Source organism: Aythya fuligula, chromosome 30, assembly GCF_009819795.1.
Source record: "Aythya fuligula isolate bAytFul2 chromosome 30, bAytFul2.pri, whole genome shotgun sequence".
In the NCBI taxonomy this organism is placed as follows: Eukaryota; Metazoa; Chordata; class Aves; order Anseriformes; family Anatidae; genus Aythya; species Aythya fuligula.
In genome coordinates, this window is record NC_045588.1 from 22965 (window position 1) to 48049 (window position 25085).

Consider the following 25085-nt stretch of genomic DNA (forward strand, 5'->3'; position numbering starts at 1 on the left):
CTCCCCCAGTGACCCCCCATAATGGGACCCCCCCCAATGGGACCCCCCCCCATAACAGGACCCCCCCCCAGTAACCCCCCCCGGAAGATGCCCCCCCCGAATGGACCCCTCCCCAATAACCCCCTCCGGCCTCCCCCCCGCCCCCCCCCACTAACCCCCTTCCCCCCCCAGGTGCCCCCCCGGGGCCGTTCCCGCCCCCCCCCCTCCTGCGCCGCCCCCAGCCCCCCCCTGCGGCTCAGCCCAGGCCCCCCCCCGCGGGTGAGTGCTGTTTTTTTTATGGGGGGGGGGGAAGGTTTTTTTTTTTGGGGGGGGGTTCTCAGTTCCCCCCCATTAACGCTGCCCCCCCCCAGCTCCCCCCGTGCCCCCCGGGGCCGTGGCCGCCGTCTCCTTCGGTGCCTTCGTGGTGGGGGCGGCGCTGGCGGGGGGGCTCTGGCTCGTCCACGGCCGCACAGGTGAGGCCCCCCCCCCCAAAATCCGACCCCCCCCCCCCAAAAAAATCCTCCCTCCCCAATCTGCCCCCCCTCCCCATTTCTGCCCTCAGCTGCCCGCCGCCCCCCCCCGGCCCCCCCCGGTTCCAGCACGGCCCCCCAGCGTGGGGGGGGGCAGGTACTGGGGGGACTGGGAGCACTGGGAAGGATGGGGGGGGGGCTGGGAGGGAAGTGGGAGAGCCGGGGGGGCAAGCTGGGGGGGGTAACTGGTACTGGGGATACTGGGGGGGGCACTGGGAGGGAACTGGGAGCACTGGGAAGGAGCTGGGGGGGTAACTGGTAATACTGGGGGCACTGGGAGCACTGGGGGGGGTTGACTGGCAATACCGGGCACTGGAAACATTGGGGGGGGGCACGGTGTACTGGGAGTACTGGGAAGAGATTGGGGGGGGCACAACCAGTAAATGGGGGCACTGGGGGGGCACTGGGAGGATACTGGGGGGCACTGGGAGCACACTGGTGTCCCCCCCCCGCAGCTCAGGACCGATCCGAAGCTGCCTTCAGTTGGGGCCCCCCCAGGAGCCCCCTGAGCCTGGGACCCCCCCCAAAATGTGTCCCTCCCCCCCCCCCGCAACCCCCCCAATAAAGGCGCTGCCCCCCCCCCCCGTGTGGTTCCTTGGGGGGGGGTGGGTAACATTTTGGGGAGAAACTCGAGGGTTTTGGGACCCCAGACCTTTTTTTATGGGGGGGAGGGCACCTCGAGGGGTTTGGAGTCCTGGGGGGGGGCATTTTGGGGGCCCAAACCATTTTTTTTTTTTGAGGGGGGGGAATCCAGGGGGGTTGGGCATTTTGGGGCAAATCTCCGCGCTTTTGGGATCCAAGAACACTCCCGAGGCAGCCCAAAAGGTGTTTTTTTTGTTTCCTTTTTTTTTTTTCCTTTTTTTTTTGGGGGGGGGGGGCACAACATTTTGGGGTGACTCCGCAGGGTTTTGGGGCCCCCAGCACCTCTTGGTTCTTTTTCCATGGGGTCCAAATGGGAGGGGGACAAGAAGGGGGGGGCAGGATCGGGGCCACGCCGGGGGGTCCTCGGTGTCCCCTGGGTGTCCCCAAGAGTCCCCTGGGTGCTGTGGGTGTCCCCAAGCACCCCCGCACGTCCCCTGGGTGCCCCCGATGTCCCCAAGTGACCCCAAGCGTCCCCTGGGTGCCATTGGTGTCCCCTCATGTCCCCTGGGCCCGTGGGAGTCCCCAAGTGTCCCCTGGGTGCTGCGGGTCCCCAGGGTGTCCCCCCACGTCCCCTGGGTGCCCCCTGGGTGCCCCCGGGTGTCCCCTGGGTGCCCCGGTGCTGGCAGTCCCCCTCTTTGTCCCCTCGTCCCCAAGGGTCGGGGGCGCCCGCGGTGTCCCCGAAGCCCCCCCCCAGCGTCCCCAGCGGGTCCCCGAGGTCCCGGGCGCGGCTCAGGGCGCCGGGGGGGCCCCCTCGGCGTCGCTGTCGCTGCTGTCCCCCATGTCCCCGAGGTCCCCGAGGTCCCCGCGGGGCAGCGCGAAGGGGGGGGGCAGCTCCTCGTCCGAGGAGCCCAGCGAGTCCTCGTCCCCCAGCCGCCGGCACAGCCCCACCGCCCCGAACGCCAGCGGGCCCCGCAGCAGCCGGATCTGCGGGGACACGGGGACGGGGACGGGGACAGGGGGATAAGAGGACGGGGACAAAGGAACAAGGAAACAAGGAGACACGGGGACACAGGGACAAGGGGACGGGGACAGGGGGACAAGGGGATGGGGACAAAGGGGACAGGGGGACAAGGGACAAGGCAGGGGCCAGCAGAGAAGGGGGGGGTGGCACAGGGAGGGCCATTGTCACCAGCTGTCCCTGCGGGGACGTCGCCAACGGCAGCACCCGCACGGGGACCGGGAGAGGCCGGGGGGGCGGGAGGGGGGCCCTGAGACACCCGAGGGTGACAGCCCCGGGACGTGGGGCACACAGCACCCGTGGGTGCGGGGCAGGGCAATCCCAGCACCCATGGTGCAGGGTATGGGTCACCCAGCACCCATGGGTGCAGCGTTTACACCTCCCAGCACCCCTGGGTGCAGGTGACGGGTCTCCCAGCACCCCCGGGGGCAGGAGGGCGGCGCCGCAGCACCCACGGGTGCCTTACCTCGGCCTTGAGCTCGTCGATGTGGTCCTTGAGCTGCCGGATGTACTGCGCCGCGTCCGAGTGGTTGAGCTGCCCCTGGAGCATCCCCTCCTCCCTCTGCGGGTGTGCGCGGGTCAGCGGGTGCCCCCCTGTCCCCGTGTCCCCCCGGTGTCCCCAAGGTGTCCCCAAGGTGTCCCCCCGGTGCCACCCACCTGGATCTCCAGCTCGGCCACGCGCTGCCGCATCTCGGCCAGGGCGGCCATGCTGTCGGCCTCACGCAGCCGCACGGCCATCACCTCCTCCTTGCTCTGGGGACACACGTGCCACTGTGTCACCGTGTCACCATGGCACTGTGGCACTGTGTCACCCTGTCTCTGTGTCATTGTGTCACCGTGTCACTACGTCACCATGGCACTGTGTCACCATGGCACTGTGGCACTGTGTCATTGTGTCACCATGTCACCACATCACCACATCACCGTGTCACCATGTCACTGTGTCACCCTGTCACCCCATCGTGTCACCCCAGCACCGTGGCACTGTGTCACTGTGTCACCGTGCCACCACACCATCGTGTCACCCCATGGCTGATGGAGATGGGACCCCAGGGCAGGGGACGGGTGGGTGCCCCTGAGCATCCCCAAGTGTCCCCAAGCATCCCCAATTGTCCCCAAGTCCCCCCGGTTGTCCCACCTTGCACTGTGCCTCGGCGTGCTTGCGGTGGCTCTCGCTGAGCTGCGCCTGCAGCCCCTTGCTCTGCGCGGCCGCCAGCCGCAGCTGCTCCCGCAGCCCCGCGCACGTCTGCTCCGCGCGGCCCAGCACCGTGCGCTGGATCTGGCCCTGCCAAGGAGGGGGGGGGACGGCTCTGTCACCCTGTCACCTCCCCTCCTCGGCCACGGCACCCCCGGGCGGCCCGGCACCCCCACATGGCCCGGCGCCGTGCCCCCGGCTCCCAGTGACACCAGCTCAGCACCCATGGGACCGGTGTCTCCGGGTCAGCACCCGTGGCACCAGCACCCAAGGTCCCAGCAACCCCAGCACCCCCAGTACAGCACCCATGGCCCCAGCAATCCCAGTTCAGCACCCATGGCCCCAGTATCCCCAGTTCAGCACCCATAGCCCCAGTATCCCCAGTTCAGCACCCATAGCCCCAGTATCCCCAGTTTGGCACCCACAGCCCCAGCACCCATGGCCCCAGTATCCCCAGTTCAGCACCAGTGGCCCCAGTACGCCCAGTTCACACCCACCTGTGTCTCCAGCTGCAGCACCCGCTGCCGCAGCGCCCGCAGCTCAGCCTGGGCCTGTGCCTCGCGCAGGCGTGCGGCCAGCACCGCGTCCTGCAGCGCGTTGGCGTTGCTGCGCCGCGGGGACTCCTTCCAGCGCCCCCCCGCACGGCCCGCCTGCACCACAGGGGACGGGGTGTTGGGAACGGGGGGGTCGGGTGGCCGGGAGGGGACACGGGTGGCCCGGGAGGGGACCCAGCTGGCCGGGGTGTTGCGACAAGGGGTCCAGGTGGGGGGAGAAGGGGATTGGGGTGGCCAGGAGGGGACAAGGGGTTGGGAAAAGGGGCCCAGGTGATGGGACAAGGGAATTTGGGTGCTTGGGAGGGGACCCAGCTAGCCAGGAGGGGACAAGGGACTGGGACAAGGGACCCAGGCGTTGGGACAAGGGACCCAGGTGGCCAAAAGGGGACCCAGGCATCAGGATGAGGGCCCCAGGTGGCCACAAAGGGGCTGCAGGTGGCCAGGAGGGCCCCCGGCACTGGGACAAGGGACAGGGGTGGCCAGGGGGGGGGACACACGGGGTGGCCTCACCTGCCAGCTGTCACTGAGGTCCTTCACCTGCTGCTGCAGCTCCGTCAGGGACTTGACGGCCTCGGCCTCGCGCAGCGCCAGCGCCTGCAGCTCCTCCTGCAGCCTCACCACGTTGTCCTCGTCCGGCAGGAGGCTGCTCCTCTGCGGGGACACGGGGACATCGGGGGGGACGCCCCGGGGACAGGGGCACCCTGGGGGGCTCGGGGGGAGGTGGGGATGGATGCTCGTGGGGCGCTGGTGGGAGCTGATGTGGGGACGGGGACATGGGGGACACCTGGGGACACTCGTGTGGCACTGGGGATCCCTGGGGACAGGGGGCATGAGGGACACTTGGGGACACTCGTGTGGCACTGGGACAGCAGGTCCAGGAGCCCCCATAGCCACTCGTGTCTTTGTCCCCATCCCCGAGGCCACTCGTGGGACAATCCCTGTCCCCAGAGCCACCCGTGTGACACTCCCCGTCCTCAGGGCCACTCAGGGATTGTCCCCAGCCCAGGGACCATCCTGGGACAGTCCCCAAGGACCTTCACGTGGCTGTCCCCAACCCCAGGGTCCCTTGTGTGTGTTTGTCCCCCGCCCCGAGCCCCCCCCACCTTCTCCATGTCGAGCACTTTGTCCTGCATCTCCTTCAGGGCGCCGAGCGTCTCGCTCTCCCGCAGCCGCGACTGCTCCAGCTCCGTCTCCAGGTGGGTGACAAACTCCTCGCTGAACCGCGGGTTCCCCTGCCACCGGCCCCGAGGTGTCACCCGTGGGTGCCCCCCGCCCGGCGACACCACCGAGACGGGGGCTGGGGACAAAGGGGGACACCCGGGGAGGCTCAGGGACACCTGGGGACGTTTAGGGATGCTTGGGGACACCCGAGGAGGCTCAGGGACACCCGGGGACGTTTAGGGATGCTTGGGGACACCCGGGGAGGCTCAGGGACGTTTGGGGACGCTTGGGGACACCCGGGGAGGCTCGGGGACATTTGGGGACGTTTGGGGACACCGACCTGCTGGTCCTGCAGCTGGCGGATGGTGCTCTGGGCGCGCTGCAGGTTCTCGGTGGCGGAGGAGCAGCGCTGCTTCACCACCGCCAGCTCCCTCTTGATGATGTAGTTCTCCTCCGCCTCCTGCGCCCGTGTCACCTGGCCCTTGGGGACACCACGGGGGGGGGACGGGTCACCTCCTGGGGGTGTGGGGGCACCGAGCCCCGTCCCCGTCCCCCCGTCGGGTCAGCGGTGCCTGTGGGGGGGAGGTGAGGGGGGTGGGGGGTGCAAGGGGGGCACGGTCCTGAGGCTGGGGACAAGAGCAGGGCGTGGGGGATGAGGTGACACCCAATTCTAGGGACATCAGCCCCGTTTTGGGGACACCAGCCCCATTTTGGGGACACCAGCCCCATTCTGGGGACACCGGCCCTGTTTTGGGGACACCGGCCCCCAAATGGGTGGCACTGGGGACGAGAGGGTGGCGTTAGCCCCACGGTGGGTGACACCAGCCCCTCCGTGGGTGACGCTGGGGACAAGGAGGTGGCACTGAGGTGACAGCAGCCCCACGAGGACCTCCGGAGTCATCCTGCCCCCTACCACCTGCACCCAGCGCTGACCTCGTGCCCTAGACCCACCAGTTTTCTTCAAACTCACCAAAACGGCGGAATTTTACCCCAAACCCTCTCCCCAAGCACCGCCGCGCCACCCCCTGCTTTATGTCAAGCCCCCAAATGGGCCCAAAACCCCAAATTTGCCCATCCCAAACCCCACCGCTCCTCCTTCCCCCCCCCTTCCAAAGCGGGGAAGGTGTGCGGGAGCCTCCGGAAAAGCAGGCAAACCTCCCCGACCGAGCGAGCTGGAGGCTGGGAAGCAAAGAGGCGGGGAGAAAAGGGTTAAAACGCAGCGGAAAAGGGGCAAAAAGAGCCATTTTTGGGGACGCTACCTGGATGAGCCTGTCGGCGAGAGCCGCGCTCTCCTGCGGCCGCCGGCGGAGGAAGAGAGAGAAAGGAGACAGGTAACGAGATAAATGCAGACAGAGGCAGCGAGAGAAGCCGTGCAGCAGAGACACCCGGCACCTTCCCGTTTTGGGGCGCTTTCCGAGGATTTTAGCTCTTTTGGGTGTGGGGTGGGGGTGGGGAAATAGGGCAACCGCCGGGTTTTGCCCTAAATCGGAGCGTTTTCCACCTCCTGGAGGGAGAACCCGCTTGGAACACCGAGGAGGAAGGCGCCTGCTGGATGTGGTTTGCCTTTTTTTTGTTCTTTTTTCCCAAAAACGATGCTGAGAGGGGGAGATTTTGGGGGCGCAGCCCCGTAAGGGTCTGCTGGAGGTTGTGGGGTTGCACCCAAGGGTGCTGGGTATCTGGATGGCAGCCTAAGTGCGGGTTTCGGGTGCTCCAGGGTGTTTTGGGGTGCTCCAGGGTGTTTTTTTGGGGGGTTCCAGGTTGGTATTGGGTATCCCCAGCAGGTTCTGGGGGCCCCCAGGAGATTTTGGGGGCCTCCTGGAGATTTTGGGTGCCCCCAGGAGGTGCTGGGGGTCCCCAGGAGGTTTCGGGGTGCCAGCCGTGGGGCTCACCTTCTCCAGGGTTTCGATGCGCTGCTTCAGCAGGCGGTTCTCGGTGCGGAGGCGCTGGGGAAGAAATTGGGGAAGAAATCAGGGAAAAATCAGTCCTGGGGGGGGTGCTGATGTCCCCAGGGGGGTGCTGATGTCCCCAGGGCTCACGCAGCCCCAGGCTGCTGCTGCACGACCCCAGCTCACCTTGATCTCGATCTGCTCCTCCATCTCCTTGTTCTTGATGGCAGCGTACTCCTTCTCCAGCCTGCGGGGGACACGGGGCTGGGCTGGGACACGGGGACGGGGCCAGGCACCCGCCCGTGCGTCTCAGGGGGGCGTCCCAGGGGGCAGGAGCCCGTCCTCACCTCTTCATCTTCTTGGGGTTGTACTTGACCTGGAAGGCCCTGAGGATGAGCTTGTCGGGGCAGCTGTCGAACTGGTGCGGGATCACCTTCTGGAAGTACTGCGGGCACAGCCTGGGCTGAAGCCACGGCCCCAAAGCACAGCCCGTGGGATAAACCTGCCCCAAAAGCAGCAGCACGTACCTGGGACATGCCCTCCATGTCCAGCTGGACGAGCTCGGCCTGGTTGAACTGCAGCAGAGCCATCCCCACGCGGAAGACGATCTCCAGCCCCTGCGGGGATGGCCGTCACCTTTCCCACCCCCCTGCCCCCGAGGGGTTTGGGGTTTCTCCCCGAAACGCCCCGCAGGGAGAGCATTTCCCCCCCTCTTCGTGCTGCAGGCGTTTGCTGCGGCCCCGTTACCTCGTACATGAAGATGTCGAAGACGCGCGTGGCCACGGGCAGGGGGAAGGTGGTGAGGAAGAGGGTGAGGAACCAGGACGAGGCGTACATGGAGGTGAGGAAGCTCTGCGACCGAAAGTGGATGTTCAGCTCCGGCAGCTGCTCCTGCGGGGGGGAAACGGGAACGAAAACGGGGCCCATTTAAGGGGTCCTTTGTGGCATTTTGGCATGGATGGGCCCTCGGGGAGGTCCCCGGGGATGCTCCCCCCGAGGAATCGTGGAGGGTCCCTGGGGTGCCCCCAGGATCTCTGGGTGACTTCCACGGGAGGATTTCATTTCTTTCCAGCATCTCCCAAGCCTCTCACCTCTCTCCCACCTCTCCCAGTCCTCGTCCCCCCGATCCACCCTCAGGCTCCTGCCACCCCGAGCGTTTTGGGGGCCGTGCTTACCTGCAGCATGTACTCGAACTGGTAGATGCAGAGCCCCAGCTCGGCCATGCTGGGCTTGAAGAGCTCCCGCAAGCGGTACTCCTGCATCAGCCTGACGAACACGCAGAAGGCCTCCTCCTCGGGCATCTGGAGACCCGTGGGGACACAAATCCCCCCTTAAACATCCGCCAGCAGCTCCAGAACGGAGCCTCCTGCCCTCAGGGGATGGGATGGGACGCGTTGGGAGCCAGCCCCGGCTGAATGGGAACGTGAACGGGGGGATTTTAAACCCAGGGGGAGCAGGGGGTAGGGGGAACGAGCCCATTTTGCTCCTGAAGACGAAGAAAAAGGCTCCCGTTTCTCATCCCCTCCTGCCACCCCCCAAAGGGTGTTAAAAACCCCAGGGGCCGCCACAAACCTGCATGAGCAGCAGTCCCACGATGAAGGCGCTGCCTTGGCAGTATCCGACCTCCCGGTCCACCAGCGAATAAGCCTGGAAAGGTCCCAAAATCGAAAGAAACAGAGGTGTGAGCTGGGGGATGGGCTGGGGCACCATCCCTGCTCGCTGCAGGCGTGCGGCGTCGGAGGGAGGGCTTGGCCATGGCGTAGGAAATAGCTTTTTATTCAGCTTGTGCGCATGACATCGCTGCAAAGCTCAGTTTTGACCCCCAAAAACTCAACTATCCCTTTCCTGATTGACTCAGAACTCTAGGAGTAAGCAGGTCTGGGGCTGCAGATTCGGTTACGCCGCGCCAAGCAGCGGTGCCGGGAGCTGGTGGTGGGAACCGAAGCCCAGCACAGCTCCTCGCCACCAAAACCAGCTCCCCAAGCCCAAAACGCGGCGGTGCCGGAGGAGACGTTACCTTCATGACGTTGAAGAGCACCTCCTGGCCCAGGCTGTCCTGGCCCTTGAAGAACTCGTGCTCGGGGTAGGTGCGGGCGATGTCGCGGCGGATCAGCTTCTCGCAGGGCGAGGACATCTTGAGCAGCTCCGAGTACTGGTTTTTGACGGGCATGTCGGTGGCACTGCACAGCAGCTGCCAGACGATGGCGCGGAAGTGGTGGGGGATCCCTTTGCGGATGAGCTCCTGGGGAGAAACGGGGTGAAAAACCTGAGAAAACGGCTTTCCGTCGGCTCGGAATCGAGCGATAAGCCAGGCGCCGCCCCCCGCACCTTGAGCAGCTTCTCCTTCTTCTTCCGCCACTCGTCCCACTCGTTGACGATGCGGCCCCAGAGGATCCAGGTGTCCTCCTCCAGGTGGCTGAGGTTGGAGGAGGCCGAGGAGCTGGAGACCAAGGAGGAGCCACTGTTCCTTCGCGAGCCATTCATGGAGCGCATCGACTTGGAGTCGGCCTCCAGCAGCCTGCCAGAGACGGAGTTAGCCCCCAAAAAAAGCCCCAAAGGAGGAGAGAGCCCCCAAACAGGAGATATTCCCCCCAAAAGAGGACATACTCCCCTCAGAAACACCCTAAAGGAGGAGATATTCCCCCCCCAAACACCCCAAAAGAGGCCATATTCCCTCCCAAACACCCTAAAGGAGGAGATATTCCCCCCCAAACACCCCAAAAGAAAACATATTCTCCCCAAAACCGCTCTAAAGGTGGACCTGTCTCCCCACAATACCCCAAAAGAGGAGCTACTCCCCCCAAACTGTCCCAGGGGAAGAGACATTCCCCCAAACCCCTCCCAGATGGCACCCAGATGGGCGATTTTCCCCAGCCAGCTGCTGACAGCTGCCCAGGGCTGGTTTCTGTAACGCCTTTTGCTCGATAATGGGATCGCAGCGGGGTTTTTTTTTGTGGGAAATGTTGCCTAGAAATGGCTTTGCGAGGGAATTTGCATTTCAGAGCTGGAGTTTTGGGGCACAACACTGCTTTACTGCAGAGCTTTTTGCCTGGTCCTTCCGCTAAGGGAGCCTCGGGGCTCGCTTCCCATCAATCGGGTAAAAAAATGAACCAAGTGGGTGCGTTTCTTATTGACGAGTCCCAAACAGCCACCTCCTGCCAGGGGACCCACCTGAGCGATCAAACCCTGCTGCTGTCAAAGAAAAAACCGAACGTGGACCACAAAAAAAAACCCAACTGGAGCATTTTCACCTTGCTTCGACTGAGGCTTGGGAGAAGGGCGTCGCCGTTTGATTTTGGGGGAAATCCTTGCCCCCAAAAAAGGCCGTTTTAAACCGGGGCTCACCGGTTCTGCTCCTCCAGCTTGGCCAGCAGCTCCAGCTCGTCGGGGCTGAGGTTCTCCGAGTCGGAGGTGGGCGAGCACGCCGGGGCCGAGTTGACGGAGGAGAGGGCTTCGTGCGACGACGAGTCGGGGCTGACGGCCGGCGAGGCCATCGCGGCGGGGCTCCGAACCCCCCGGGGGCTTTGGGGTCTCACCTGGAAGCCAAACGACAACGTCAGCGGGACGGGGACCCCCCCCTCTGGCTCCGTGAGCTTTTCTCCTTCAAACCTCCGGGTGCTGCTGCAAATTTCCTCCAAAAAGCCCGGATTTAGCTAAGCCGTGGCGTGGGCACGGCTCGGTTTGCAGCCCGCTGAGAGATTTGGTGAATTCCCTGCCAAAGGAGCCTGGTTTCACGTCGAGCCAGGTCCAAGCGCATCGTCCCGTGGTTGCTGTAAATTAGCTACATGAAATGAGGCTAAAAACTGGAATTTAGCCCAGCGTACCCTCATTTTGGGCCAACGGACCCTCGTTTTGGCCCAAAGTACCCCCATTTGGGGCTTATTGTGAGAAGAGAGGATTTCCAGAGCACTGCCCCCGCTGGGGATTTGCTCTGGGTGCTGACGCTGCACGGTTTGCCCGTTCCGGCAGGATTTTAGGGAAAAAAAACCCTCCCTGGAGAGGAAAAAGTCCCTGTTTGGGCACGGCGGGGACTGGTGGAAACGGGGTGGGAAGCGGCAGGTTGTTTTTTTGGGGCTGAAAACATGCTTTTTGGTGAAAACTGCTGCTGAAGATCAGCAGAGTGAACCTGCGTTTGGAGGGGATCAAGAAAGCAGGGAGAAAAGGAAGCGCCGTGGATAGGAAACGCCCGGTTTACCTGATCTGGCCTCAATTTGCTCTGTGCAGCTCAAGTTATAAAATCACGAGGGGTTTAACCAAAAAGCTGCGTTTCCTTCCCATTTTTTGGGGGGGAAAAAAATGGCCCAAAATGAGCTTGGAGGAGAGCAGCGTGGAGGCACAGCCGTACCGCGACTGAGGCAAATCCTGCACGGTTTGGTTAATGGTTTCCGAAAAGCAGCAAAATTTAACAGAGGCGCTTCGGGGCGAGAGCCGGGTCAATGGTTAATGGGCTCGGGCGGATTTGCTCAATAAGCAGGAAATTTTCCCATTTTTTTAAGGGCTGCAGGGAGGAAAAAGCCTCAATTGTGCCTAATTCCGCTGCACGTGGCGGGGCAGGGCGCATCCAGCCCCGTTAATTCGTTTTGGGGAATTAATATTTCCGAGGTCTCGGCTGCAAAACTCCACGTTAACGACCAAGCCAGGGTCTGACGGGCTGCAAAAACATCCTGAAATGGCTTTTTAGGGAAAAAAAATAGCTCCGCTCTGGCGAGGGGATTAAAAAAAATAAAGAAGAAAACACGCAAAATGCACGAGATCAGCTCAAAAGCCAGGCATGAGGACGGCAGCGGTGGTGATGTGACCAAAGCGGGTGGAAAAGGGGAGCTCCTCCTCTTCAACCTGATTTTTTGGGTGAAATCCTGGCGGTTTTGGGTAGTTTTGTGGTGTGGAGGGAAGGAGCTGGCAGCCCCCGTTCCTTGGGGCGTTCCGGGGTGCCTGTTGGCAGCGGGAGCAGCCTCTGGGATGAGAAACCACTTGTTCCGGGGTGACGGGGACCCAAATTTGCTGAAAATGCTTGAATTTGGAGAAAAAAGGCACACCACCCTGCAGTTGGAGGCGCCGTGGGGCAGCTTTTCGAAGCATCCACCCCAAATTCCCCCCGGGCTGGGGGACGAGGACCTCAGCAGCGATCTGGCCAAGGGGTGACCAAAGGCCCTAAGAAAACTGGGGGGAAAACAGTGAAAACGGCCCCAGAAACACCACGGGGGCGGCCAGGCACCAATTTGAGGAAACCAGTCCCAAAAAGGGCTTGGATGACCCCAAAACGCTGCAGAAACGCCCATTTTCAGCACGACGTCGAGGCACTGACCTTGAGCCCGGGCCACTTCCGAAGGAAAACGTGAAAATTTCCACCCTTTCACTCAAAATCTGCCAAATTTGCAGCCTTTTGGGGCCCTTTTCGCAGCTTTGTACCTTTTCTGCGCCGTTTTGGGCCTTTTCTGCCCCGTTTTGGGCCTTTTCCACGCCGCTTTTGTGCCTTTTCTGCCTGTTTTTATTTGCAGCATCTCTCAGTGCTGATTTGCACCTTTTTCACCCCATTTTCGCCGTGTTTTTGCAGCGTCTCCGATGGTTTTTTCAGCTCCAAAGTTCCCCAAAGCAGCGTTTTCGTCGCGGCCGATCACAAAACTATCCAAAATTCGCTCGTTTGCCAGAAAAAAACGGTTTTTAACTCATAAAAGGAGCCGGGTGAGGAAAAAGAATCGATTCCACCCCAAATATTTCAGCAGGACGTTCGCAAGCATCACCAGCAGCCACGGGTGGAGGATACAGGAGGAAAACGGGCAAAATGGGTTTAAAAACCACGTTTTTTGCCACCGGCACGGACCAAGCAGAACATTTTTTTCAGCTAAAATCCCCCCAAGACGCCGCCAATGTCAAAACCGACCCAAACCCACCCAAAATCAGGTGGAAATTGAGTTGAACACCAAATGAGAGCAACCCCCCCGCAACCTCCTGGGGCATTTTGGGGGGAAAACCTCCCAAAACACCACTCAGGCGGCGATTTTGGTGCTTTTTGCACTTCCAAATTGGCTGAAACGAGCCCCAGACCGCGTGGGTTTGGTGTCTTTTGGGGATTTTTCACCAAAATCGTGTTTTTTTTTTCCCCCCCATGGTGGCAGCAGGCATTAAACGCTGCTGGCGAAGCCCCCGACCGAGTGAAAAGCAGCAAAAAAAGGGAAAAAAAGAAAAAAGAAAAAAGAGAGGTGGGATTTTGGGGCAGAACCCTGCGGTTTGGAGCCTGAGCTACCTCGGCGTGGCTAAAATCGCTGGGTTTGAACCCAAAAGGAGAGGCGGGGACGGCACAAAGCCGCCGATGCTCCATCTTCATCACCGGGGGGGGGGCACACAGGGACCCCCACCCATGGGTGCTGAGGGGGGTGGGGGGTTTGGAGGGGGGTGACAACAGCCCCCCACCCCCCAGCGCCATTTGGGGGCTCACAACAATGCCTGAGGGGGGGGCACCGCTTGCTGCACCCCCCCCTCCCTTTTTTTTATTGTTCTTTTTTTTTTTTATTGTTCTGCTTTTTATCGATTTTACCCGATTTTTTACCAATTCACCTGATTTCAGGGAAGGGCCAACACCCACAGCAGTGTGGGGGGGCGCAGATTGGAGCCCCCCCCCCCCAAAAAAAAAAAAAAAAAAGAAATCAAACAGGGGGAGCCCCATGAGGGGGGGGCAGCCCCCCAAAACCAATTAACCCCCAAATTAACCCCAATTAACCCCAAAAGCGGAGGGGGGGCGACTCCAATCACCTCCCCCCAGCCGGGGGGGGCCCTTTTATGCCCCCCCCCGTCACCTTGAGGGGGTTTTAGGCCCAACCCCCCCCCCCCCTCAGGGGGGTGCTCACTGCCCCCCCCCCCCCCCCAGCCCCTGAGGGGTCGCCCCCCCCCGAGGGGGGAGCCCCTCCCTCCCAGAAAGGGGCGGGGCTTCCCCGTGGCCACGCCCACCTGCGCCGCGCTGCCATGGCGACCGCCGGCTGCCTCCGAGGGGGGGGCCCGCGGCTCCCCCCCGCCGCCGCCGCCGCCGCCGCCGCCGCCGCCTGGAGCCGAGCGGGAGCCGCGGCCGCCGCGGGCCCCGCCGCTGCCATGGGGGAGCCGCCGCCGCCGCCGCCGCCGCCCTGACACCGAGTGACAGGCGGCCCCGCCCCCCAGCCAATCAGCTCGCCGCCTTCGCGCCTCTGCCCACCCACTCCCGGGCCGGCAGCCAATCGCTGAGGGCGGTCCGGGAATCAGCTTCGGAGGGGGGGGGCTAGGCTAAAAAGCCCCGCCTCCTGGCCGCTGAGCCAATGGGAAGGCCGGAGGGGTGTTGATGGATGGGTGTTCCGCCAATGAGGTTCAAGGAGATGATCCTCCCTCCCCCCGCCGTGGGCCTTTTTGGGAGACGAATGGCAGGCACAAATGGAGGGTGATGGATGGGCGGAATGACCAATGGGATGCAGCCTCTCGCCTGGAGTGGCACCTCGGTTGACAGGAGAGGACAATAAGCCCCGCCCCTTTGGCTGAAGCCAATAGCGATGGTTGATTTGATTGATCGGAGGCGAGGCAGCCAATGAGGAGCACGGACACAGGGCGGTGTTCCCTCCCCTCAGCACAGGTGCTTGATCCCGCCTCAGCGGCTGGATCGGCCACGTTGATTGGCCGAAGAGGTTTATGGACAGAAGCTCCCACCAATGGGGCGTCGAGTAGCGAGTGGCAGCTCTGAGGTGAAGGGATCCGCCCCCTCCCGTTACCTCAGCGGCCTTGGGGGGCCCTCGGAGGGGCACCGGGGCCGGGGGAAGGGGGGGGGGGCTCGGGGCAATGGCGGCCCAGGGGTCTTGGTGTGATCGGAGCCCCCCTGTAGGGATCCAAGGGTGGGGACGTTGGGGGGTGCTGAAATCCCCAGGGATGGGGACAAAATGGCTGCCAAGGGGGGGACAAAATGGCTGCCAGCGGTGTGGGACAGCCTGAGGCCTGAAGGTGCTGCGAAGGAGAGGAGATGGCCCTGGGGACAGTTTAATGGTGCTAAAATGTTTGGGCAGCATAAAGGGTTTTTCAGCCGCTCTGGCTTCAGTAGTTAAAGTATTTTCCTTGCGGAAACCACTTTGCCAAGTGGTTGTAAATCCACCTAGGATAAAACCCCTGAAGATAAAGATATCCCTTTAAAGATAAAAACCCTAAAAAAGGTTAAAGAGTGAAGGATGGTTGAGCGTTTAGGTGTGGGAGCTGATTTTTTTTGGTCCACTCCTGACTTCTGGCTCTGTTTTTGATTCTTTCTGATTATTTCTGGTTTCGATTCTTTCTTCTTAGAAAGTGCTGTCCTGGATTTTTTTTTTCCTTTTTTTTTTTTTTTCTTTTATAATCTTCTCCCACGTCACTGAAACAAATCACACGCTTGGGGGGGGGGGGGATATATCCACCCTGAGAACATGTGAGCCAAATTCACAGCATTTGGGCCCGAAACCAATCCTGTCGCTTCTTATGAAGTTCTGGGGCCCTGCGGGTAATGAGTGGCCACCCTGGGGGGAAGTTCGGCCTCAACTTCCCCTAAATTCGGGATGAAAAAAGGGGAAATCGGACAAAAGGAGGAAGCTGTTTGCCCTGAGCAAGAGAGCTGGGGTGAAGGCCATTCACTTTTTGGCCGTGTTTGCTCTTCCCCCGTGCCTCAGTCCTCTGTGAAATTTGGCCAAAATCAGTCAACAGCGAAGTTACTCATAAATTCAAACTTTCATTTTCTGCAATAGCCCTGGGGCTGCCTGGCTCAAAGCCCTGCGGGCAATGAAAGAAGTTTCAGGAGGAGGAACGAGGGAGTCGCCGTCAAAACAAAACGAGGATTTTCACAGCACCAGATTAAAAACAGTTGAAAGTCCCACAAAAACACCGAGCAAAACCCGCAAGTAGAATTCCCACCGAAACCCAAACCAAACCAGGGAGAGATTTGGGCACGATCTGCAGCGTTTTGGCACGAGCCCTTCAACGCCAGCACCTCCCTGGAGAGGAGCAGCGTGACGCTGAACTCCTCAACACCAGTGGGGAAGTGGTGAGAGGCCGCACGAGCACCGCGGCTGCTCCAAAAGCTCCTGAGTGTGCACATTTTTGGAAATCCGAATTATGAAATATGAACATTCGCTTCCCCCGGAAAAGCTGACGTGTCTTCACGATGCCATAAAAATTGGGGTGATATCAAAGGGAAAAAGGACCCGAGATGGCACAGAATGATGGCACCGAGAGCACCGGTGAGAACTGGGAGCTCACCAAGAACATGCTGTTGGAGGAAGAAGAGCAGAAGAAAGCACCCAAAGGAGGTAGCGCGGCCACACCAGGGTCGAGGGAGTGGCTCTGGAGTTAGAACACAAGCAAACGGAGGTTTTCAGGTCTCGACATGGGTCTCTTCCCAAAATTAGAGCTGAATTTTCCTTCAGAATTCTTCCGTTGGGTTGCGATCAAAAAGAAAAAGAGATTTGGGTGTGGAGAAGGGAGCGGCGGAGCTTCTCAGGAGGGAGCTCGGGGGAATCTCTGCTCTTCGCACTCTCCTCCAAAAGGTTTGCCGGGGAGGGAGTGTTTTGGGGCTGCCTCATCTTTTTTATTTTGCCCCCCACAGCGCTGTCCCTCCTGCCCTCGCAGAGAGCCCTGGTGCTGCTGTACTTGCTGCTGGCCCTCGGCTTCGTGATCTTCGTGGCTCTCGCCATCACCAACACCCAGAGAGGTGAGAGCAACATGAGCGACCGGATCGCCCCCGCCAAGCGCGAGGCGGGCACGATTTTGGGCGGAAAAGACCAGCAAACGGAACAAAACCTGCGGCTCCTTTCCCCAGTGTCGTCGGTGGAGGAGGCGCTGGCCCAAGCCCAGCTGCAGGGCGAGAGGAGCCACACGACAGCCTGGCACAACCTCTCGCAGGTCCAGCACGCCCTCGGTACGAAACCCGCTGCTTCTGAGGGTGGCTTTTCCCTTCAAGCCGACCAGAATCATCCCTTCTGGTGGGATGGAGATGGCCACGGGCTTGTTTTGAGGCTTCTCCTCTTGTCTTCCTCTTAGATAAGCAGCTCTCAGGCGAGCTCCAGGTGATTCAGAGCCAGCTTCTAAACGGTACGCAGAGGGCGAGGTGGTTTGGGGGGAAATTCAGGCAGAATCCCAGCGTTTAACACCGGGGGTGGGCAGTGGGGGCAAAAGCAACGTTTTTCCTCTCTCCAGTGTCCCAAGAAATGGAGAACGTGCGGTGGAAGATGGCACAGTGCAAAACGGAGTGCGGGAAGGAGCTGTCGGAGCGCATCCGCGTCCTGGGTGAGAGCCTGATTTGGGTGAAAAATTGTTAAATTCAGTTCTTTGAGCCCAAAGCACTGGGCAGACACTCTAAAGGTGCCTAAGACGCGTCGGGAGCTCACGGAGCCGATCTCAAGGAGGTCGAGCTCTCATGAAGCATGATGCTAATGGAAAAAACTCGGTCTCAGCCTGTTGATAAACACACACAAAAAAAAACCCCGGCGTTCAGTGAAAGGGCTTTGAGGTTTCGATGGGCAAAGCTGAAAGAGCAGCCGCTCACCCAGGAAAAATACCCAGCAAAAGCCACAGCGCAAATCAGGGCGGAAAGGAAAAGGGGAAGGGCCCTAACCAGGGTTTCTTGGGGTTTCTTCTGGCAAAACCTGGACAGAAACTGGGTTTCTTGGGGTTTCTTCTGGCAAAACCTGAATTACCTTTTTCTCTCATTTTCCACCCCGGCAGAGGGAAGGGAGGCGCCGGAGCAGGCGCTGCAGCAGCTGGAGGAGCTGCAGCAGGAGCAGAGCCGCGTGGAGACGCTCCTCAGCACGGCGCTGGAGGAGCTGCGAAACCTCTCGGGTGAGGGGGAGAGGCTGAGCCGAGCCCGCAGGCGTCCCCCCGCGCTCACCCACCTCAGCTTCTCTTTGTTTTTGTTTCATTTTCCATTTTCTCTCAGAAATTATCTGCACGAGGTGTCCTGCCGACTGGCTGCAGTTCGCCAGGACCTGCTACCTTTTCTCCACCGACCCCAAACCCTGGATGGAGGCTAAAGCCTCCTGCGCCGGGCTCGGCGGGCAGCTGGCCATCGTCAACAGCGAGCTGGAAAACGTAAGCCGAGGATTTTCACAAAAAAAGCACCAAAAAGCACCAAAATAGCCCCCCCCCCCCCCCCCCCCCCCCCCATTTAACACGTTTAGAATATTAGGCTTATACAAAGCAAGTGGAAACCAGGAGGTTCAGCGCGGGCTGTTGGAGCCTTCACAGCTGGGAAAAAGCCTCCGAGTCCCCCAGCCCTGAGGTTCCCCTGTGGTTCTGAAGCAGCTTGGCCAAATCCGTTGGGTTTGTCCCCAAAACGACTGGCGTGATTTTGTGCCAGGCTGGTGGCACCTCGCGCTTGTCCCCCGCCAGGGCTGGGATCCCCACCGTCACCGACTGCTGCCGACAGCCAAAGGGCAGCTCCCCGTTGGTGCCCCCTTCCCATCCTGAAGCCTTTTTTTCCCCATTTACAGAAATTTCTGGCAAATTACATCATGGAGACGCGGGTGTTCTGGCTGGGCCTGAGCGACATGCACAAGGAAGGCGACTGGCAGTGGGTGGACGGCCGCTCCCTCTCTCTCTCGTATGTTTTCCAGCAGCATCAGAGGGCAAACTGCCCCCCCTTTTTTTTAAAAAAAAGCTTTTTAATGCTTTTTTGGCCCCAAAAAACCGAGCGCTGCACCCTTACTAACCCACCCCCGTGCTCTGCTCTGGCGGAGCGTGAAAATGGCACAGGAAAAAGTTTTCTGGCCAAGGGGTTGTTTCTGACAACTCTCCTCGCTCTCAGGATTTGGGGGAAAAGCCCCGAAATGGAGGCGGGGTTGGGCGATGCTAAACGGGGGGGAAAAGGGAAAATCACTGAGCTGGAGGCAGAGCTGCTTCGAGGCGGTAAAAGGAGAGGAGGGGACGCTGCAGGGAGGGTGTGAGCTCTGCCTGGCTGCTCCTTCCGTAGAACCTTTAAAAAAAAAAAAAAAAAAAAAACACAAAAACCATCAAAACCAGCCCGTTTCCAAATGGAGAGCTTCCTACCCAAACCGGCCTGCCCCCCCCGCAGGTTTTGGAATAGCGGCGAGCCCAACAACGTGGGGCAGCACGGCGAGGACTGCGCCACCGTCTCCTCCCGCGGCCTCTGGAACGACGCCACCTGCAGCGGTGCCGAGGCCTGGATCTGCGAGCGCAGCTGCTAGCGGGCTTCAAAGAAAACAAAAACAAAAACAAAAACGGGGGAAAACCAGCAAAAAAAAGGACACGGGACGGAAAGGCGGCGCTGCGGGGCGAGGGACGACTTGCGATTACCCACCGCGGAGGAAGCGAGACAGAAAAAATGCTTAAAAGATGAGAAAAAAACCAACAAGAGCAAGGGGGTGTGGGGTCGGGAGGCATCGCCGCGCCGTGGGTTTTGCTGCGGGTTCTGCTCCTTCCTCCTCCTCAGGCTCTCGGTGAAGCCACGTGGCTGCGGACCCCAAAACAGCAGCAGGAGCCGGGATTCGCTCTGCGGGGGAAGGAGCTGGCGTGGAAAGAGGTGGCCGAAAAGGGGAGCGTCCTCCCGGGGCCCAGCGCCGCCACGGGGTTCGAGCTAGAGGAGGGTTTGGGCAATTTTGGGAGGGTTCCTTAACATTTTGTGAGCCGCTTCCCTGCCGCGCGCTCAACCTATCGCTTGCCGCTTAATCGGGACAAAAAAAATAAATAAAATCTGATTGCAACTTGAAACTAAACCAGTGGGAGCAGAGCGGCCCCGAGGGGGGTCACGGCGCACCTTATTCCCAGAGTTTAGGTGAAAAAAAAAAACAAAAAACGGAAGAGAGAGCGGCAAAGCCGAGGTGTGAACGTGTTTTTGGGCTGCGCATGCAAATACCCAGCTCGTGGGCGGCGAAGCGCGACGGTTGTTTTGCCGAAAAGCCTCGCTGCTGGATTCCCCTTCCCGGGGCGGGCACGGGCCCCGCTGGAAGATTTGGGATTTCACCCGCACGGCCTCCAATGCCCCCGACCATCACCGCATTGTGTGCGGGGTGGTTTTATTCACCCCCCCCTAAAAAAAAAACAACAAAAACCCACAGCTTTTTAGGAGCTGCTTCCAGCCCCCCACAGCCGACGGAGCTCCAGTGGTGTCACCGTCCCGCTGCAGCCCCAGCGCCCCCTGAAACACCGATCCTATTACTCCCCTCGTAAAAAACAAAAAAAACAAAAACAAACAAAAAAACTTTTATTTGGGGTGGGGAGGGCGCAGCTTCGTCCCCCATTTGCATGCCACCGCCGGCCCGGCGCGGAGAGGAACCGAAACCTTGGGGCCGAGCCGCTGGCCAAAATGGGGTGCCGGAGGCGGCGAGGGGTGTGCCGGGCTGCGTGCCGGGGGCTTTAGCTCCCCCCTGGGCGCCTGCGCGGCCGCTCGCCCCGGCCAAGCATGGCCCAGCAAGAGACCTACGGCAACTGGCTGGGCCCCCCGCCGCTCCCTGCCAAGCGGCTGGTGAGACAAGCAGGTAAAAATCGGGGTGAAAACACCTTTATTCCGGGCGGTTTTGGGGGCGGTGGGGGTCTCGGCGAGGCGGGGAGGTGTCGGGTCGCTCAGGAGAGCAGCGCCAGTGGAGGGAGCGCGGTGAAAGGCGTCGGGATGCACAGGGTCACACGGGTTCCTCTCTCAGCTGAAAAAGCCCCTAAATCTCCAGGTTTTCACCTAATTTCACACACGCAAACTCCGCGCCGGATGCTCAAAAAGCATCAGCGGCATCCTCGCCAGCGGTGATGGCGTTAGAAGAGTTTTTGGGTATCCTCCTGTTATCCCAACCACCTTTTCCTTCCCTTTTTTTTGTCAGGAATTTACTCCGTTGCTGGGAAGATGACACCCCTGGGTGACTTCAGGCCGGGTAAGTCGGCACATTCACCTTTTCAGGCTTTTTTCTGTAGCACGGGTGGAAAGCAGAACTCCCTGAGGTGCCTCCCCAAGGCTGAACCGGGCTTTATTTTCAGCTCACTCGGTGAAATGCACCTCTATATGTGCTGTATCTCTCTGAATTTGTTTCCTTCCATAAGATGAGACCACATTGCCTAAAAAAAAAACCCAAAATTTGAAAATCTTCCCTGGAGAAAGCGAGAGGGGATTTATCGCTCCACCCGCTCGAAGCCAGGGTTTGCGAGTTTGCAGCTGAAATTTGTCCCCTCCTGGCACGGAGGAGTTCAGATTTCAGCAGAATCGCTTAGATTTGAGAGCAGGGGGAGGACCCAGCTCCGGAAGAGTGCAGCGACATCATAAAACTCCATAAAAATGATTAAATTACACACCTAGTGAGAAAAATCTTGCCGGAGCTCCTGTGGATTTACCGAAACTGCAGCTATCTCTGCGAGGGGAATTGCATTTTTTGATGCTTCCCGAAGGACTGAGCAGATTGTTAACAGCTGGGATTCCTGCCCAGAAAAAAAACACACAAATTTCACCCATTTTTCTCTCCCGCAGCGTCCCCAGACAGCTTCGCCGATGAGGACGACTACGATGACGTGTCTGTGTCGGAGTCAGATCGCAAGCCACCACCATCCGATGAAGACCTGCGGAGCCAGAGGAGCAAAGGAGGCACAGGTAGCACCCTCCTCCTCTCCCTGCATCCCCCGTGTGGTCGAGGGCCTCAGCGGGGCAGGATTTGACCCTAAAATGCCTTAAAAAAAAAAAAAAAAAAAAAAAAAAAAGCCCTTCAGTGATGCTTTCCTACCTCTCCACAGGGGTTTACATCCTGGCGGGGAAACCAGCGTCTCCAAATCCTTCCCAGACAGGTGAGTCGCTTCGTTTTGTCTCACCTAGGCTGATGCCAGAGGGCTCGAGTGGGTTTTTCTCCTGATTCCTCCCTGATTTCCCCTCACCGCTCTCTGCAGCCGACCCGGAGCCTGGCCGGGGCCCCAGGCAGACGTCGGTGGCCGTCCTCTACGTCTTGATGGCTCTGAGCTTCGTTGCGTGGGTGCTGCTCCTCACGCTGGTCTTGGTGAAACGTAAGTGGCCCCACAAGTGGCCCCGAGGGGCTGGGAGGCAGCTGGTTTGGTGAAACACCCTAAAAAAAGCTTTTTCACCATGAAAGATAACATTTTCAGCACAAGGTGGAAATCCACAATAAATCCCTCACTCAGCCCACAGAAATCTTAAACTGGGTGAATTTAGAGGTCACCACACATACCTTGATGTGATCCAATCACATTTTTTTCCCATCCTTTCCATTCCAGAAGTGGAAATCATGGCGGAGTTGGAGCTCTTGAAGTCGAACCAGTCAGAGACCCAAGTTAACAGTAGGTCCTTGGATGCACAGCCCCACGGTGACGTGCTCCCAGCTCAGCAGGACTTGGGAGACCCTGATTTTGGGGTGTTTGTGTCCTTTCTGGCACCACGTTTCATTACTTGGTGTAAATTGAATAAAAAATGACTTTTGGGGGGGGAGGGTGGCTCCTGGTTCTGCTCCAGCTCTTCGTGGAACACCACCAGCTTCGGTTTGGTTCCGATTCCCACTGATCCACGGGAAACTGCAGTGGGGTAACAGCATAAATTGGGCACTGACCAAGCTCTGGCCTCAATCCCAATGGAATTAGCCCCAAAAGGGGTGCAAACAGGAGCAAATCAGCCCTCTGGGTGTCGTGGGGGTTACCCTGGCTGTGGATTAGGAGCTTGCCGAGGGGGAAATCCACCCTGTTACCTCTGTTACAGGACGGGAAGGGTGTAAATCCTATTGAAAATTCTGCAAAAGTCAAATATAATTGGCCAACTCCTTAACTGCTGCCAAATGAGTGATTAATTAAATGTTATTACGAGTGATATTGCGGCAAAATGTCACCCAAAAAGAAAACCGTGCAGCAAAACAGGCAGCTGGTGGTGCAGGAGCTTTGACAGCCCATTTCTGCACGCGGAAATGAACTAAATCCCAGGAGAAAAAGCCAAAGGTTTGGGAAATCCAAAGTGGGGAGGGGGAAAAAGGGTGGGTGGGTAGAGGGGGCTCACCCTGCTGTGCTCCCCAGTGCTGCAGGAGATGTCGGAGTCACGGCAGGAGCAGATGAGGGTGCGGAGCGGGATGCGCAGGTACTACAAGGAGCTGCAGGGCATCGCAGGTAAAGCTACGGGAGTATCGCTGTCGTGACAGTGCCCCAGGAGAAAAACCTGGGTTTAGCCCAAAAAGGCTGGAAAATTAGGGTGAGCCGTGCTGATTTTGAGACGTTTTGGGGGTTTCTCGTCCTTCCAGCGTTGATCTGCCATAACCTCCAGAACAAAGAGTGCTTGGCTGGCTGGAAGACCTTCAAGAGGAGCTGCTACTACTTCTCGACGGAGGTGATGAGCTGGTCGGATGCGAAGGAGACCTGCATCGACCAAGATGCTCACCTGGTCATTGTCGAAACGGAGCAGGAGCAGGTCAGCCAGATGCTTTCAAGTGAAAAATCGCCATTTTTTCAGCTTGCACGGTGCCCAACCCCCCTATTTTTAGGGGAATTCCTACTCTGGCAAGCAGGGGACATCCAAAACCTTTTTTTTTTTTTTTTTTTTTTTGGCTTAAATTGGCCATTTGCTCAGTTATTTGAAGTAGAGACAAGTGCTTGGTGGCTAAGCCACTTTGGGTAAAGTCATATTTCTTTTTAGGAGTAAGTGCTAAAAATGGGTCAAAAAGGGTCAAAATATCCTTTCCAGAGCACCATGGTTGCATTTTGCTTTAAGGCACCAAATCTGTTTGCTATTTACCAAAAAATTCTGCTCAGTTGTGGTGATGATATCACCGATTACCAAAAGCTTTGAGATTCCCCATATTACTTGTGTGCTCCCCAGAATTATTGTGTTTTTTTGGGGGTTGCTGTAACCAGTTCTGCCTTTTTAGGAGTTCCTGAAGGACAACATGAACAACAGCAACGTCTACTGGATGGGAGTGACGTATAAGCCGGAGGAAGGCGACTGGTTCTGGACAAATGGCAAACCTTTAAGTGTGAGGTAAAAAATCCATATGGGGATTCCCTAAAATTGGAAACTGTCCCAAGAGGAGAAAAAGCTGAGTTTGAGCCACTGAAATAGGGTTGTTTAGGTAATTTTACACAAACCAAAGGGCTTATATTGGAAAAATGCTGTTATGGGAGCATTTTTTCTTGCTGGTGGCACAACAACACAAAACAAAAACAGTTTTCTGGGGTGCAGGATGGAGCTTTTTAGCAGACTCCTTCCCTTGAAATAAAAATTTCCCCTGTTCCTGGGAGAGCTCTGTCACTGTGGCACTCTTTTTATTTTTTCTCTTTCTCCCTTTCCCTCTTTTTGTTCTTTTTTTTTTTTTTTCCCTTTCTTTCTTCTTTTCTCCTCTCTCCAGCTACTGGGACACTTGGAGCAAGAACAGCAACAGGGACAAGGACAGCTGTGGCACCATGCGGCCCAGCGGCATCTGGTTCAACGAGCACTGCTCCCACTCCAACCACTGGATTTGTGAAAAGTCCTGGAAATGCTGACTTTAGCCATGTTTTTTTTTTTCCCCTGTTTTCAGACAATTTCCAATACGCAAGTAGAAAAACACATTTTAAACTTCCATCTCAGGAGCTGGACAAAATCCCAAAGCTCTGGGGGGATCTGGCTCACCCTGATGGCTCCAGGCTCCTGTTTCTTGCCTGCACAAATCCCTAAATCCAGTGAAATCTCTGAAACCATGAGCCTTGCGAGTCTGACCCGCGAAACACCAAAAAGAAAAGGGTGGGTTTGGTTAAAAAAAAGCCACTGTGGAAAGGTAAAAACCCACTCACTGGCACAAAACCAGTCCCGTTTCTCCACATGGCTGAATTTCTCCTTTTTCACCCTAGCTCCAGTACTGCATCGTGGTTTCTGCTTAACTCTCAGAAAAGAAAATTTCTGGAAAAATCCTTCCTCCCCCCTGAACTTTTAAATCCTTTTTCCTGCATTTATCCTTCCCTTCCTGCAGCCCCCAGCCCCCACCTCTGCCCTGCTGTAGCCCCACATCCAACCCTCCCCAACCCGAATTCTTCTCAAAACCCTAATTTCACTCACTTGCACATTTCTTAACTCAGCACATTATCACCCAATAAATATATATATATTTTGTAAAGAAACAGCACCACTCAGTCCTTTACCCCCCTAAACATACAGCGGCTGCATCAGACCACCCCGGTGGCTGAAAATTTCAGGTTAAATCCAAGGAAACCCATTCAAAGCGTGGTTTGATTTTAATGATAGTTTTTAAAGGATTGTAAGCT

The 25085-nt window shown here is 58.7% G+C and overlaps 3 protein-coding genes across 4 annotated transcripts; 2 read left to right on the forward strand and 1 right to left on the reverse strand.

The window, feature by feature from the left end:
- Positions 1-1756: 1756 nt before the first annotated feature.
- EVI5L (ecotropic viral integration site 5 like) lies at positions 1757-13906 on the reverse strand. Of its 2 annotated transcripts, XM_032205017.1 has the most exons (20): positions 13851-13906; positions 10251-10441; positions 9234-9423; positions 8923-9147; positions 8478-8552; positions 8081-8206; positions 7653-7796; positions 7433-7522; positions 7253-7350; positions 7092-7152; positions 6909-6962; positions 6279-6311; positions 5360-5500; positions 4962-5090; positions 4369-4509; positions 3802-3954; positions 3248-3394; positions 2767-2862; positions 2576-2671; positions 1757-2075 (listed from the first exon to the last, which is right to left on the reverse strand). In XM_032205017.1, the coding sequence occupies exons 2-20, from the start codon at positions 10397-10399 to the stop codon at positions 1881-1883; spliced, it is 2343 nt and encodes a 780-aa protein (XP_032060908.1). In that variant the 5' UTR covers positions 10400-10441; positions 13851-13906; the 3' UTR covers positions 1757-1880. The 2 variants fall into 2 exon arrangements, with proteins under 2 accessions (XP_032060908.1, XP_032060909.1); XM_032205018.1 differs by lacking the exon at positions 6279-6311.
- A 2177-nt stretch (positions 13907-16083) lies between these two features.
- LOC116500045 (C-type lectin domain family 17, member A-like) lies at positions 16084-19075 on the forward strand. The gene is made up of 8 exons (XM_032204940.1): positions 16084-16183; positions 16480-16791; positions 16914-16964; positions 17070-17159; positions 17598-17711; positions 17809-17960; positions 18362-18471; positions 18943-19075. Exons 1-8 carry the CDS (start codon positions 16084-16086, stop codon positions 19073-19075), a joined length of 1062 nt encoding a protein of 353 aa, XP_032060831.1.
- Positions 19076-20289: 1214 nt separating this feature from the next.
- LOC116500046 (C-type lectin domain family 17, member A-like) lies at positions 20290-24329 on the forward strand. The gene is made up of 9 exons (XM_032204941.1): positions 20290-20365; positions 20699-20749; positions 21337-21456; positions 21747-21860; positions 22089-22151; positions 22872-22961; positions 23093-23259; positions 23717-23826; positions 24194-24329. The coding sequence occupies exons 1-9, from the start codon at positions 20290-20292 to the stop codon at positions 24327-24329; spliced, it is 927 nt and encodes a 308-aa protein (XP_032060832.1).
- Positions 24330-25085: the final 756 nt, after the last annotated feature.